General features: G+C 44.6%; 1 protein-coding gene across 2 annotated transcripts in view; it reads left to right on the top strand.

The window, feature by feature from the left end:
* The window catches only part of LOC139565432 (noelin-2-like), a 113,815-nt gene that overhangs the window by 60,370 nt on the left and 36,414 nt on the right, over window positions 1-17,031 (top strand). Inside the window, exon 1 of one of the 2 annotated variants that reach the window (XM_071385769.1) lies at window positions 16,117-16,709. The exons of the other annotated variant lie outside the window; for it this stretch is intronic. Within the exon in view, the coding sequence (XP_071241870.1) occupies window positions 16,566-16,709 (144 nt within the window). The 5' untranslated portion in view covers window positions 16,117-16,565. Of the gene's footprint in view, window positions 1-16,116; window positions 16,710-17,031 lie in introns of those variants that run through there. 2 annotated transcript variants of the gene reach the window in all.

The raw sequence follows: 17,031 nt of genomic DNA, 5'->3' as shown, positions 1-17,031 counted from the left end.
AAAGAGGCCGATCTGTTCTTGACAAGCAAGCTCCCCGGCTGAGGATACAGAACGGCTAAATGGCCAAATACAGGCCAGGAATGTGTTTGAATTGAATTCCCGGCCTATGTCTTTTCGATCAGAAGATCAGAAATTGGGACTTATATGAGGGGTGAGATGTTGTGGCTAATATAGCATTGTTTGGCATGTCATGTTTTAGCGCCACTCACCCCCAAACGTGAGAGTTAAGTTAAGTGTTATTTAATATTAGTTTATATGCGGAGCATCTATAGACGACGAGTTAGTTCAAGCTGTATGTCTAGACACCCTAAGGTTTGTGTGTTAGCCAAGGAGTGCTTTGTTTGGGGAAGTCACTCAGTAAAGGGACGGGAGGGGGGACGGGGTCTGTGTTTTATGTTCACGTTTATTAATACAGGTGGCATGACAAGCTCCCGCACGGCGGGACGGTTTTCTTCTGGGTTTTGTATGACAGCAGCAATTTGCTCTAAAATAAGAAATGCCACATAGTGACCGAGCACAGAGTAGACCTGGTGGAATAAAGATAGTCAGCTGGAACTGTAATGGCTTAGGGCATGTCGTGAAACGAGCTAAGGTTTTTTCTCATCTTAAATCACTGGGTGCTGACATAGTGCTTCTTCAAGAAACTCATATTAAACGCTCCGCTCAGGCCAAGCTACGAGTCGGCTGGATCGGTCAGATATACCAGTCTAACTTTGATGCAAAAGCGAGAGGGGTAGCAAACCTGATAAGGAAAAACATTCCTTTTGTTTACTCAACCTCGATTTCAGATCCTAATGGTCGGTATATTATTGTGGCTGGTACACTGAATTCGAAACCAATAACCTTGGTCAATTTATATGGACCCAATTTCGATGATCCATTATTTTTTCAAAAGGTATTTAAGGCCATACCAAATATCTCGGATACAAGTGTTATTGTTGGAGGTGACTTTAACTGTACGTTCGATCCCCTTTTAGACAAACAGCTATCAAGGTCACTTCAACAATCAAATGCCGGTGTCTGTCTAAATACATTGATGACAAACCTTAACATTGTCGATATTTGGAGACTGACGCACCCAACAGACAGGGATTATTCTTTATTTTCATCAGTTCATAAATCATATTCCAGAATTGACTATTTTTTGTTGGACTCCAAACTAATTTCAGCAGCTGAGTCGGTTACCTATCACCCCATTCTAATTACGGACCACTCTCCTCTGTCCATGGTGCTGAAACTCAACAATATGTCGACAGGTCGGCGACCGTGGTGCTTAGACGCATACTTCTTGAAAGATGAGGCTTTTTGTCAGTATTTGAAGGAGCAGACTGCCTTTTACCTCGGAACTAACGACACGGGGGATGTTGACGACTCCACCCTTTGGGAATCTCTAAAGGCTGTGATTAGAGGTTACATTATTTCTTATACATCAGGGAGGAAGAAACGTGCCAATACTAGGCTGAGAGAAATTGAAAGAGAGTTAGGGGAACAGGAGAACGTTTTTAAGACAAATTCCTCGTATACAGTCCTTGAGAAGATCACAAAGTTAAAATATGAATACAATACCATCCTTTCGAAACGGGTGGGCTCTTTACTTGCTAGAACGCAACAAAGTTATTTTGAACTGGGGGACAAACCACATAAATTATTAGCAAGACAGCTAAGGCATGTACAGGCATCTAGAGCTATTCACAAAATAAAAGACAAGAAGGGTAAAATAGTAACAGATCCGCAGGATATTAATAAATGCTTTGCGCAGTTTTACTCAGAGCTATACTAATCAAAATGCGATGCTACTCATCCACAAACTATGGAACGCTTTCTCGCTGAATGTGAACTTCCTAAACTAGACAGGGGGGCAGCTGCTGCACTCGATGCAGGGATAACCTTAGAGGAAATTAACACAGCGATAGCACAATTTCCAAACAGCAAGGCCCCTGGGCCCGATGGATATGTAATAGAATTCTATAAGAAGTACTGCGCCAGTCTATCTCCACTTATGTTGTGAATGTTTAAACACTCCAAAGAAAATGCCAAACTCCCGCAAACACTGTATGAGGCTACAATAGCACTGATCTTGAAAATATAGAGATTCCATGGAGATGTCGTCGTATCGCCCCGTGTCGTTACTCCCCATAGAAAACAAGGTGTTGACAAAGATATTGGCAAACCGATTTAAAAAATATATTTCCGACATCATACACCCTGACCAGACCAGTTTTATCCCGGGCCGACATATATACTACAATTTGAGACGCCTTTTCAACGTAGTGTATCATGATCATAAGGTTGAGGCAGTGGTAATAGCTCTTGATGCAGAGAAGGCGTTTGATCAGATTGAGTGGAAGTATATGATGTCGGTTCTGGAGCATTTCAGGTTTGGAAAGGAATTTATTAATTGGATAAGAATTATTTATGCACACCCAATGGCGTCCGTGGTAACCAATCAGGAAAGGTCGCAGTCATTCCGCCTGTTCAAGGGGTGCCGACAGGGGTGCCCTATTTCGCCTGCTCTCTTCGCTATAGCCATGGAACCCCTTGCTACTCGCATTCGGGCATGTGCCGATATAGCTTCTGTTATAATAAAAGACACACAGCACAAAATTTCCCTATATGCAGACGATGTTCTTTTGTTTTTGTCCAAGCCTAAAACTTCTATTCCACCCTTACTTAACTTGATAAATACATTCGGCTCCTTCTCTGGCTACAAGATAAACTGGCAAAAAAGTGAGTTGATGCCAATATCACGGCCTGTGGATATGCAATTTGTGCAATCTACCCCGTTTAGAACAGTGAGGGACAAGTTCACAAGCCTTGGCATTGTAGTGACAAGAGACCTTGATCAGCTATTGAAAGCGAATTGGGACATGAAAATATATCAGCTTAAACAAAATATAGATTTTTGGAAAACTCTGCCTATTTCCTTGGTTGGTCGTATAAACGCTATTAAAATGGTTGTCCTACCCAGGTTTCTTTACCTCTTCCAATGTCTACCCAATTTCATACCACAAAGCTATTTTAAGAAACTGGATTCAATAGTAACTCCATTTTTATGGGATAACAAGGCAGCCAGAATTTCAAAGAAGCATTTATGCAAGTACAAGATAGAGGGGGGCTTTGGCCTTCCTCACTTCAAACTGTATTATTGGGCTGCTAATCTGAACATTGTGTCTTTCTGGAGGGAAAGTTTACCTGCGATGAGACAGAAGGATATGCCTTCATGGCTTTTGATTGAGCAGGCCTCCTGTCAACGTTCCTCACTCCCTGCACTTGTTAAAACCTCTACCGCTTCTCTCTCCCAGATCCGGGATCCTCCTCATTAAAAAAGCTGACTAGCATAGCCTAGCCTAACGGGACAGGGATATCATATAATATAATTTTCATGAAATCACAAGTCCAATACAGCAAATGAAAGATAAACATCTTGTGAATCCAGCCATCATTTCCGATTTTTAAAATGTTTTACAGCGAAAACACAATATGTATTTCTATTAGCTAACCACAATAGCCAAACACACAACCGCATATTTTCACCATGTTTCCACCGCATAGGTAGCTTTCACAAAACCGACAAAATAGAGATAAAATTTGTCACTAACCAAGAAACAACTTCATCAGATGACAGTCTTATAACATGTTATACAATACATTTATGTTTTGTTCGAAAATGTGCATATTTGAGGTATAAATCATAGTTTTACATTGCAGCTACCATCAAAAATAGCACCAAAGCAGCCAGAATAATTACAGAGAGCAACGTGAAATACATAAATACTCATCATAAAACATTTATGAAAAATACATGGTGTACAGCAAATGAAAGATAAATATCTTGTGAATCCAGCCAATATTTCCGATTTTTTAAGTGTTTTACAGCGAAAACACAATATAGAATTATATTAGCTTACCACAATAGCCAAACACACAAATGCATTTATTCACCGCAAAGGTAGCTTTCGCAAAAACCAGCAAAAGATATAAAATGAATCACTAACCTTGAACAAATTCATCAGATGACAGTCTTATAACATGTTATACAATACAATTATGTTTTGTTCGAAAATGTGCATATTTATAGCTACAAATCCTGGTTATACATTGTGAATACGTAGCATCGATTCACCAGAATCTCCGGAGATATTTTGGACACTCACTTAATCTGACCAAAGAACTCATCATAAACTTTACATAAAAATACTTGTTGTATGGCAAATGAAAGATACACTGGTTCTTAATGCAACTGCTGTGTTAGATTTTTTAAAATAACTTTACCATAACATACAGCTTGCGTTATTGTGAGACAGCGCTCACCAAAACGGCGGAGAATAGGAGTCAACATTTTACACAGAAATACGAAATAACATCATAAATGTTTTCTTACTTTTGCTGAGCTTCCATCAGAATGTTGTACAAGGAGTCCTTGGTCCAGAATAAATCGTTGTTTGGTTTTAGAATGTCCATTTCTTCTGTCGAATTCGCGCCACAATGCTAGCCAAGGTTGCTAACATTCCCATCCTCTCTTAACGCAAAGAACGGAAAACTCCAAAAGTCCCAATAAACATTGAATAAACTGATAAAACTCGGTTGAAAAAAACTACTTTATGATGTTATTATCATATGTATCAAATAAAATCAGAGCCGGAGATATTCGCCGTGTAAACCGAACGCTTTTCAGAAGACAATGTCGAGCTCCGCCGCGCGCCTTCGAAGACAAAGAAAATTCCGGACCTGTCACTCCAAAAGCTCTTGTTCGGCCTCAGATCAAGCTAGACACCCCATTCCACCTTCCATTGCCTGTTTACATCTAGTGGAAGGCGTATGAAGTGCATGCATATCGATAAATAAAAGCCAGTTGAATAGGCAGGCCCTGAAACAGAGCCTCGTTTTCAGATTTTTCACTTCCTATATGGAAGTTTGCTGCAAAATGAGTTCTGTTTTACTCACAGATATAATTCAAACAGTTTTAGAAACGTCTGAGTGTTTTCTATCCAATAGTAATAATAATATGCATATTGTATGATCTAGAAAAGAGTACGAGTCCGTTTCATTTGGGCACGATTTTTTCCAAAGTGAAAACAGCGCCCCCCTATTGACAAGAAGTTTTAATAGCCCATCATATGTGAAAAAAGACACTTATGACTCTAATCCAGTCATTTGTCATACGCTAAGGATCTGGAAACAGATTATGTATTTTGTCAGGGTTGTGTGCGGAGAAGTATCGGAGTCAAGCGCAGGACACAGGTGTTGAGTGAAACCACAGTGTTTTACTCAAAATATAGGCAAAAGTTCCATAAATGGAAATAATCATAAACACACACGTAATCATCACAACACCTAACGCACAAACAATCACGGACAAAACAGAAATGAAAGCCAGAGGGTTAAATAGGGAACATGATGGGGGAATTGAAACCAGGTGTGTATAAACAGACAAAACAAAACGAAACTGAAAAATAGATCGATGGTGACTAGAAAGCCGGTGACGTCGACCGCCGAACACCACCCGAACAAGGAGAAGGGCCGACTTCGGCGGAAGTCGTGACATATTTTCTTAACATACCCACTGTATACATTGACAGCCCGATTTGCCTGAATCATGCTTTCCACCCTGCATTGGATGATGTGGTGTTTTCACAGTGGAGGGAGAAGGGGCTCACAACAATTGGTAATCTATACATAGATGGTCAGTTAGCTTCATTTCAACAATTACAGGGAAAGTTCAACATGCCAACAACACATTTTTTCAGATACCTCCAAATCAGGAATTTCTTAAGGACACATATCCCACAGTATGGCATGAAGCCAAATAGTCCTACATTAGATAGCTTGATCCTTGTCAAACCCCATTCAAAAGGGTCGGTCTCTAGACTGTATGATGTGCTACAGGCCCACATAGAGGTATCCACAGACACCATTAAAAGGGCTTGGGAACAAGAACTTGGTTCAGAAATCTCAAATGAGGACTGGATAGAAGCTCTCAGGAATATAAACCACCGTTCAGTGAATGCCAGACACAACCTTGTACAGTTTAAGGTGATACACAGGTTACACTACTCAAAAGTAAAACTGCATAAAATATTCCCGGACACATCACCACTGTGTGAGAGGTGCAAGCAGGATGTTGACCCACTTATTCTGGACATGCCCTAAGTTACATGCTTACTGGGCTCTCATTTTTGATTACTTATCTAAGGCCTTTGATAGAGTTCTAGCCCCAGACCCATTGATCGCTCTGTTTGGTACAGTTGATGGGAATAACCAGGAAGGGAAAGCTGTCTCTCTTTGTACTCTATTAGCCAAAAGGCTTATATTGCAATTTTGGAAATTGGAGACTGTACCTACCTTTGAAATGTGGTTACGGGATTTAGGGAATGTAATACATGTGGAAAAGATTCGATACAACACCTCCAATAGAAGTCCAGTGTTTTACAAAATATGGCAGCCGATACTGGATAAATGGTCTAGTCCCGCTTCATAACTGGGCTGACGATCTGCTGCTACTCTGTGCTGTACTCCACCCAATATTTATTTTTGATTTAACTACACTGCTTGTAATGACTATATGCTGTCTTCTTATACATGTACCACCTAATAGGATTTTGTTTTATTTTGTGTGTGTGTGAGTTAACTTTTGTTTTGTCCTCTAAATTGGCCATCCCATTCAACAGTACAATGAATGTCATTGTTTGTATTGCTGTCTTTTTTATTTTATTTTTATTGGAAAATAATAAACATATTATAAAAAATAATAAAAAAGATAGCTTGGTGGGACAACCACATAGCACAGTCATAGTACATTTGTACTCAATCAAGTAGCTATCAGGAGAGATGGGTGGGATGGGCTGCCGGGTGCAAGTGTTAGTTTACAAAAGGCACAGTTTTTTTTGTGGGGGGGGGGGGGGGGGTTATTTTAAGATACTCTTTGAAGAGGTAGGGTTTCAAATGTTTTATGTTTTTGGGAGATGGGCAGGTACTCTCAGGAGGAAGCTGGTTCCACCATTGGGGTGCCAGGACAGAGAAGAGCTTGGACTGGGCTGAGCGGGAACTGCCCAAGAGACCAGAGGTGGCAGAATCAGGGTACTCGGGTTTGGGTGTAGCATAGCCTGGAGGTAGGAAGGGGCAGTTCCTCTTGCTGCTCCGTAGGCAAGCACCATGGTCTTGTTGTGGATGCGAGCTTTGACTGGAATCCAGTGGGGTGTGTGGAGGAGATGGGGTGACATTGGAGAACTTGGGAAGGTTGAACACCAGGTGGGCTGTGGCGTTCTATATAAGTCACAGGGTTTTGATGGCACAAGCAGGCAGCCCAGTCAACAGCGAGTTGCAGTAGTCCAGACGGGAGACAATATTTGCTTAAAGCTTGTCGGATCATACAAGTGCAAACTTTAGTCTGACAGTGGGTTTACTGAAATGCATAGATTCTCCTCTAGTAGATATGGCAGATGTTATTGTGTTCCCAGTAAATCTTGCTTCCTCCAATACTGTCTCTAGTTCATCTTGCGTATCTGTTTTACAAACTAGAGCTCAGTAGAGATTTGATAGATCAGTTCTGTAGAAACATGTACTAGTATCACAAGGTGAGATACTTTATGGTTGTCAGTGGTGATACATCGTCACTTTATTTACATCATCTCTTTAAACCTCTGCTGCCATCCGGTGGCCATGGACACTAACACATGTATGAATTGTTGCTTACACATGCTGTATTACACACAATACATAACCCCAAAAATAGTGAGCCAACATGTTTTCAGCACTTATATTTCCATTATTGATCAAAACTCATTTTATCATGCTCTCTCCTCTCTGTCTGCAGCCAGTGGAGGCTCCTCAGAGGAGGAATGGGAGGACAATCCTCAGAATTTCAGAAAAATGTAAAGTGAAACATTACAAAAGTTTAACTTTTTTGATAAAAATATATTAAATATATTCACCAAATAATTTTGGTTTAGTAATTCTGTTTAGTAATGAAGGTCTACAGTAGCCTCAGCAGCGCTTTGTAGGGTAGCACCATGGTGTAGCCGGAGGACGGCTAGCTTCTGTCCTCCTCTGGGTACATTGACTTCAATATGAAACCTAGGAGGCTCATGGTTCTCACCGCTTTCCATAGACTTACACAGTAATTATGATAACTTCCAGAGGACATCCTTCAACCTATCAGAACTCTTGCAGCATGAACTGATATGTTGTCCACCCAATCAAAGGATCAGAGAATGAATCTAGTACTGAAAGCATAAGCTACAGCTAGGTAGCAGTGCAGTCCATAACATGTGGTGTGTAGTTCACCCAAAGAGAAAGAAAGACACAATAGTTGAACAGTTTTGAACAAATTAATTTCTTCTAAAATTAAGGAGAAGCAAGAGAGAGAGAGCCTTATTTCTTAGTATATATTTTTTACTTTCACTTTCACTGACTTAGCAAGCGAATGCTAGTTTAGCCTACTCAAACACCCGGGTCAAACAAAGGGATGCTATGTTAGCTAGCTGGCTATGGCTTTCCAACAATGGAACTCTTCTAAGAGTTGCCACCGGGACCCGCAAGTTTAACTGCTAAACTGCTTGCTGTACACTGTACTGTATGATTGTAGCGGGTTTACTAACACGTTAGTTCTAGTAGCTATGTTGACTATGACATTAATATGGTGACAACGATGTAGGCTGTGTGTAGCGGTTATGGTAGGAACGTTTGGCTTGTAAAGTTTTTTTCCGCCTGTTCACAGACAACTGTTGTTGACTGAAGTCCACAAGCGAAGGGAAAAGGTGAGAGGAGGAAAGAAGGAAATATACTGAACAAAAATATAAATGCAACATGTAAAGTGTTGGTCTCATGTTTCATGAGCTGAAGTAATAGATCCCCAACATTTTAGACAAGCACAAAAAGCTTATTTCTCTCAAATTTTGTGCGCAAACTTGTTTACATCCCTGTTAGTGAGCATTTCTCCTTTGTCAAGATAATCCAAAGGTACTCTCAAATGTGTCGTTTTGCCAGACAACACAATGCCTCCGATGTCTTAAGTTTTGAGGGTGCGTGCAATTTTCCTGCTGACTGCAGCAATGTCCACCAGAGCTGTTGCCAGATAATTGAAGGTTCATTTCTCTACCATAAGCCACCTCCAACATTGTTTTAGAGAATTTGGCAGTACGTCCAACTGGCCTCACAACCTTAGACCACATGTAACCAGTCCAGCCCAGGACCTCCACATCCGGCTTCTTCACCTGCGGGATTGTCTGAGATCAGCCACCCGGACAGCTGATGAAACTGTGCATTTGCACAACCGAAGAATTTCTGCACAAACTGTCAGAAACTGTATGCTCGTCGTCCTCACCACGGTCTAGACCTGACTGCTGTTCAGCGTCGTAACCGACTTCAGTGGCCAAATGCTTACCCTCAATGGCCGCTGGCATGCTGGAGAAGTGTGCTCTACACAGATTAATCCTGGGTTTCAACTGTACCAGCCAGAAGGCAGACAGCGTGTGGGCGAGCGGTTTGCTGATGTCAACGTTGTGAACAGAGTGCCCCATGGTGGTGTTGGGATTACGGTGTGGGCAGGCATAAGCTACGGACAACGAACACAATTGCATTTTATCGATTTGAATGCAAATATATACCGTGCGAGATCTTGAGGCCCATTGTTGTGCCATTCATTCGCCGCCATCACCTCATGTTTCAGCAGGATTATGCACGGCCCCATGTTGGAAGGATCTGTACACAATTCCTGGAAGATGAAACATGTCCCAGTTTTTCCATGGCCTGCATACTCACCAGACATGTCACCCATTGAGCATGTTTGGGAATGCTGTGTACGACAGCCTGTTCCATTTCCCGCAAATATCCAGCAAGAAGAAGAAATGGCAGCAGTTTTACGGGCGCCCAACCAATTGTGCTATTATTTGGAGTTTTTTGCGTTATTTGTAACTTAATTTGTACATAATGTTTCTGTCACCGTATCTTACGGCAAAAAAGAGCTTCTGGATATCAGGACAGCGATCACTCACCTCGGATTAGAAGAAGATTTTTTCAACAACAAGCAAGACTCACATGATAAACAAACACCCGGCAGGGCCGACATCCCAGTTATTCGCAAGAGGAAGCGACGCAGGTACAGAGGACGAAGAGCCGGATGCCTCGTCAGGACCCTCAGAAGGCGAGTAGGAAAGCTGCCATTACCATCAATATTACTCGCCAACGTGCAATCATTGGACAATAAATTAGACGAGGTACGATCGCAAATATCCTACCAACGGGACATCAAAAACTGTAATATCCTATGTTCCACGGGATCGTGGCTGAATGACGATATGGATATTCAGCTAGCGGGATCCATGCTGCACCGGCAAGATAGAACAGCACACTTCGGTAAGACGAGGGTTGGGCGGTCTGTGCATATTTGTAAACAGCTGGTGCACGAAATCTAAGGAAGTCTCTAGATTTTGCTCGCCTGAAGTAGAGTATATTGTGATAAATTGCAGGCCACACTACTTGCCTAGAGAGTTCTCAGCTATACTTTTTGTGGCTGTTTATTTACCACCACAAACAGATGCTGGCACTAAGACCGCACTCAGTCAGCTGTATAAGGAAATAAGCAAACAGGAAACCACTCACCCAGAGGCGGCGCTCCTAGTGGCCGGATACTTTAATGCAGGGAAACTTAAATCAGTTCTACCAAATCTCTATCAACATGTTAAATGTGCAACCAGAGGGAAAAAAATTCTAGATCACCTATACTCCACACACAGAGACGCATACAAAGCTCTCCCTCCATTTGGTAAATCTGATCACAACTCTATCCTCCTGATTCCTGCTTACAAGCAAAAATTCAAGCAGGAAGCACCAGTGACTCGGTCAGATGAAGCAGATGCTAAACTACAGGACTGTTTTGCTATCACAGACTGGAACATGTTCCGGGATTCTTCAGATGACATTGAGGAATACACCACATCAGTCACTGGCTTTATCAATAAGTGCATCAAGGACGTTGTCCTCACAGTGACTGTACGTACATACCCCAACCAGAAGCCATGGATTACAGGCAACAATCGCACTGAGCTAAAGGGTAGAGCTGCCGCTTTCAAGGTGCTGGACTCTAACCCGGAAACTTACAAGAAATCCCGCTATGCCCTGCGACGAACCATCAAACAGGCAAAGCGTCAATACAGGGCTAAGATTGAATCATACTACACCGGCTCCGACGCTCTTCGGATGTGGCAGGGCTTGCAAACTATTACAGACTACAAAGGGAAGCACAGCCGCGAGCTGCCCAGTGACACGAGCATACCAGACGAGCTAAATCACTTCTATGCTCGCTTCGAGGCAAGCAACACTGAGGCATGCATGAGAGCATCAGCTGTTCCGGACGACTGTGTGATAATGCTCTCCGTAGCCGACGTGAGTAAGACCTGTAAACCGGTCAATGTACACAAGGCTGCGGGGCCAGACGGATTACCAGGACGGGTGCTCCGGGCATGTGCTGACCAACTGGCAGGTGTCTTCACTGACATTTTCAACATGTCCCTGATTGAGTCTGTAATACCAACATGTTTCAAGCAGACCACCATAGTCCCTGTGCCCAAGAAGACAAAGGCAACCTGCCTAAATGACTACAGACCCGTAGCACTCATGCCCGTAGCCATGAAGTGTTTTGAAAGGCTGGTAATGGCTCACATCAACACCATTATCCCAGAAACCCTAGACCCACTCCAATTTGCATACCGCCCAAACAGAGCCAAAGATGATGCAATCTCTATTGCACTCCACACTGCCCTTTCCCACCTGCACAAAAGGAACACGTATGTGAGAATGCTATTCATTGACTACAGCTCAGCGTTCAACACCATAGTGCCCTCAAAGCTCAACACTAAGCTAAGGAACCTGGGACTAAACACCTCCCTCTGCAACTGGATCCTGGACTTCCTGACGGGCCGCCCCCAGGTGGTGAGGGTAGGTAGCAACACATCTGCCACGCTGATCCTCAACACTGGAGCTCCCCAGGGGTGCGTGCTCAGTCCCCTCCTGTACTCCCTGTTCACCCACGACTGCATGGACAGGCACAACTCCAACACCATCATTAAGTTTGCTGACGACACAACAGTGGTAGGCCTGATCACCGACAACGACGAGACCGCCTATAGGGAGGAGGTCAGAGACCTGGCCGGGTGGTGCCAGAATAACAACCTATCCCTTAACGTAACCAAGACTAAGGAGATGATTGTGGACTACAGGAAAAGAAGGACCGAGCACGCCCCCATTCTCATCGACGGGGCTGTAGTGGAGCAGGTTGAGAGCTTCAAGTTCCTTGGTGTCCACATCAACAACAAACTAGAATGGTCCAAACACACCAAGACAGTGTTGAAGAGGGCACGACAAAGTCTATTCCCCCTCAGGAAACTAAAAAGATTTGGTATGGGTCCTGAGATCCTCAAAAGATTCTACAGCTGCAACATTGAGAGCATCCTAACCGGTTGCATCACTGCCTGGTACGGCAATTGCTCGGCCTCTGACCGCAAGGCACTACAGAGGGTAGTGCATATGGCCCAGTACATCACTGGGGCAAAGCTGCCTGCCATCCAGGACCTCTACACCAGGCGGTGTCAGAGGAAGGCCCTAAAAATTGTCAAAGACCCCAGCCACCCCAGTCATAGACTGTTCTCTCTACTACCGCATGGCAAGCGGTTCCGGAGTGCCAAGTCTAGGACAAAAAGGCTTCTCAACAGTTTTTACCCCCAAGCCATAAGACTCCTGAACAGATAACCAAACGGAATGAGGGACAAGGTGGTCACACCAGATACTGACTGGTTTTCTGATCCACGCCCCTACCTTTTTATTTAAGGTATCTGTGACCAACAGATGCATATCTGTATTCTCAGTCATGTGAAATCCATAGATTAGGGCCTAATTTATTTATTTCAATTGACTGATTTCCTTATATGAACTGTAACTCAGTAAAATCTTTGAAATTGTTGCATGTTGCATTTTATATTTTTGTTCAGAGTGTATATAGACTACATCGAGCAAAGGGATCATGCGGTTTATATGTGGCTGCTAATTCTGTGTTTGCATGTGATCAGGTGTATTCATTCTGCCGATTCTGTTGAAAAGCCTTTCTTAAACAGGAACAAAACGGAACGAAACGGGGATAAACATACCTGAATATGTCCAATAGAAACTCTCGTCTGCAACTGTTGGACTCATTTTTACAACCTAGATCAGCTAGATGCAGGCAAGAGTGTGCAAGGCGGTATTGAATGTGTCACTGTCTGTCACCTTCATTACTCTGATTTCTCTGGACCTGTGCGCCTACATGTAGTAGCCTAAGCCTATCCATGTTACATTGAGCTGGGTGAAGTATGAATGACAGTTATCCAATATGCTGTAATAGAAATATGGCCATCTTCATAAAAACATTTAAATAAAGTCCTCCCTCATCATAAATGGCATCTACCGCCACTGTCTGCACATGGTGAGCAATATTTTTGTAACATCAAATCACATACATATCGGCACCTAAGTAATAATCATTTAATGGGTGCTTACATTAGTCCTGTTCCACACATGTACAAGTGTGTATTATACACATGTATGAAATGGAAATGTGTTTTCTGCATATCCCGCTCTCCCTGAGACAGTGGGGTTACAGCCATTATCAACGGCAACCTTGGAATAATAAGGATTAAGTGCCTTTCTCAAGGGCACATCAACAGATTTTTTACATCGTCAGCTCAGGGATTTGAACTAGCGACCGTTGGGTTACTGGCCCAACACTCTAACATCTAGGCTACCTGCCACCGTATCAATACAATATTGTTTTGTGAGGTCCCTGGCAATTCCGAGTCCACTCGTACTTTGGTTCAGGTGTATTTCTGTCTGCTTTGCTGTGATCTTTTACTCATTCATATCCAGGGTAAGGCAAGGATCCTGCAGGGACTTGTGTGTGTGTGTGTGAATAGTCTATCTGCATGTATAAATGCATCGTACGACCGCATAGAAGGGAAAGCATAGTAAATATAGAACCATTACAACAGATGATTGTAAAGAGAGGATGTATGACTAAATTATTCCTTGACATGCCATCATGATACTAAACTGTGACAATCGTTTGTCACCACCATCGGGTAAACGCCGGCAGTAATTGCCAAAGGCAGTAATTGCCAAAGGCTGATTGGCCTCAAGCGAATGGACGTGAGCTGAACAGCTGTAATGCTCCTACTGGCCACTTGAGGGCAGCCTTGTCACAGCAATAGGCTGGAGAGGCAGAGTGGGAGAGAAAGAGCCAGCAGGTGAGCTGAGGAGGCCTGACATGTCTTGGATAGAGCTCAGCAAGCTGTCTCCTCTCATAACATGTCAACCCATGGCCCTCCACAGCAAACCCCATATCACTCACCATCTCCCCAGCCCCTGCCCCTGCCCAGTGTCGGTACCTGGGTAGGAGAGGCTTGTCTGACAAGATCAATCAGTCACCATACACAAAGAGGAGAGGGGATGACATGGGCATACTGTCACACCCAGGCAGTCTGTCATCATTATGAGTGGCTGCTGTTTTAGAGGGTCATTTGATGCTGACGCATAATCCCTACAGGGTAAACTGACACCATCTTCTATGGGCAGAGTAAGCAGAAGGTCTGAAACATGACACTATTGCCTGGTTCAAGAAACACTTTCACAAGAACAAGAGAAAGTAATGATGATAACAACCACCACCTGATGAAAATGATGATAATCAACTGCTTTGCATGGTTTCCACATACTCACTCCACCACCCCCACACTGTAGCACCCACCTGGGTGATGCACGACATGGCAGCCATTTTGCTCCATGAAAAGCCTGTTAATTCCTACTTCATTTCACAGTCAGATCCATTAGGCTTCCAATTTTCTCCACTTCTATAATTACCTCCCTATTATTGATTAACTTTCTATTTCATCAACTCGTTTAGTTAGTTAGGTCCACACTGAAAGCTCCTCGCATGGCCAATACTTTGAGAGAGGGGGTTCGTTCAGCTTGAGTTAAAAGATAGCAGTGTGGGGGAGTGTGTGCCAGTAACAGTCAGAGGAGTGTGTGTGTGTGTGTGTGTGTGTGTGTGTGTGTGTGTGTGTGTGTGTGTGTGTGTGTGTGTGTGTGTGTGTGTGTGTGTGTGTGTGTGTGTGTGTGTGTGTGTGTGTGTGTGTGTGTGTGTGTGTGGCGGCGGCGGCGAGCGGGTCTGTAGCGGTTGAGTGTGCATATTACAGGGTGATTAAGGAGGAGTCAGGAAGCAGGGTAACTGATGGGCTGTCAGGAGAAGAGGAGAGGAGGAGAAGAGGAGCTGTGGGCTGGAACACATCGTTCCTCTTCCTCATTAATACCCATCCCACACAGCCTGCCTACTCACTCCTCCTCTTCCTCATTAATACCCTGCCAAGAATGCCTACTTACTCCTCCTCCTCTCCCTAATTTCCCTCCTCTTTACTCGTTATGTCCATCTCAACATGGAGCCTCTTCCACTTCCTTCCACATTAATACCCACCTTGTCATCCTCCTCCTCTCCCTCTTCTTCCTCTCCCTCCTCTTCCTCATTAATACCCACCCTGCTTGCCTCTTCTCCTTCTTCCTCACCCTCATCCTCTTCTTCATTATACCCTCACCATGCAGCCTGCTCCTTCTCCTCCTCTCCCTCTTCTTCCTCTCCCTCATCTTCCTCATTAAGACCCACCCTGCTTGCATCTTCCTCCTCCTCCTCCTCCTCCTCCTCCTCCTCCTCCAGTCCATCTGAGTAGAGAGGGGGTTGTGTATGAGGTGATGCCTCTGAACAGGCTGCAGGCTAGCTGTGAGTTGGACAGAGTAATGGAACCCAACACAGTCATGGTGTTGAACACTGAATGTCCTGTCCTGTCTTGTCTGCACTCATCTACATACCCTTGCAGCCTCCCTCACAGTCTCATCGTCTCTCTCTGTGACTGTGTGCTTTTCAATGAACACACTAAAGAGTCAGGAGAGAACTGCGATAGAAGACGTGAAAGAGAGGGAGAGACGAAAAATAAAGGAGGGACGTAAGCATGTAAAGAAAGGCTGGAGTAAGGGAGGAGAGGCTGACAGCCAGGGAGTAGAGAAGAAGGCAGCCAGGGAGGGGACGAGAGAGAGGGAGGCAGCCAGGGAGGGGACGAGAGAGGGAGGCAGCCAATGCGCAGCTCTGCATCTTGAGAGAGAGCGAGCGAGGGAGAGAGAGGCTCTGGCAGGCAGTTGCTCTCAGACGGATAGACCCAGTGTGATGCTGCTGCTGGATGTGAGCTCCTGTCCTCCTCTGCCCCTCGCTCTGGTTCTACCGCTGGCTGGCTGACTGACTGACTAAGCCTGGGTCTGTGGTTATCAGAGCTGCTCTAGTTTCTTCCCTGGGCTGAGGAGAGAGCCACCGTGCTGGGGCTGTGTCTCTGGCTAACTGCCTGTCCGCCTGGTTCTCTGCTCCTGCCTGGCTGACTAACTGGTCCCTGTGCAGGCAGGCAGAGGGTGATCTGAGCGGAGGAGAGGTGGAAGAGTGCAGGGCAGGGGGGCGGTAGGGGCTGAGGAGCGCAGAGCGGTGTGGAGGTGGTGGGACAGGCGAAATGAGCGTGCCGCTGCTGAAGATCGGGGCGGTGCTCAGCACCATGGCCATGGTGACCAACTGGATGTCCCAGACACTGCCCTCTCTGGTGGGACTCAACGGGACCACCGTCTCCCGAGGGGGCACCTCCGAGAGGATCGTCAGCGTGCGTACAGTAGACTGCTCTTTTCCCATCCTTTCTATCTGTCTGCTGTGTGGATGAGTTGGAGACCGGGTGAGGGGTCTCAGAGCGGTAGGGTGGTTGAAGTGGGGTTGGGGGGGGTGGGTATCGGAGAGGGTCTGTCTCACGGGGACGGCGCTAAGAGAAATGATAGAGGATGAAAGTGGTGCATGTGAGAGCGATGCTGCTGGGAGACAGACGAAGTGGGAATGATGTGTGAGTGACGCTCCCAGGGAACCGATCCAGAATGATTTTGCTGTGTTGATTGCTGGGAGGAGAAGGAGAATCAGGGGAGAAGTGCCATGCT

Source organism: Salvelinus alpinus, chromosome 36, assembly GCF_045679555.1.
Source record: "Salvelinus alpinus chromosome 36, SLU_Salpinus.1, whole genome shotgun sequence".
Classification (NCBI taxonomy): domain Eukaryota; kingdom Metazoa; phylum Chordata; class Actinopteri; order Salmoniformes; family Salmonidae; genus Salvelinus; species Salvelinus alpinus.
Note: the sequence above shows the minus strand (reverse complement) of the source record. Positions and strands in the feature narration are given on the sequence as shown.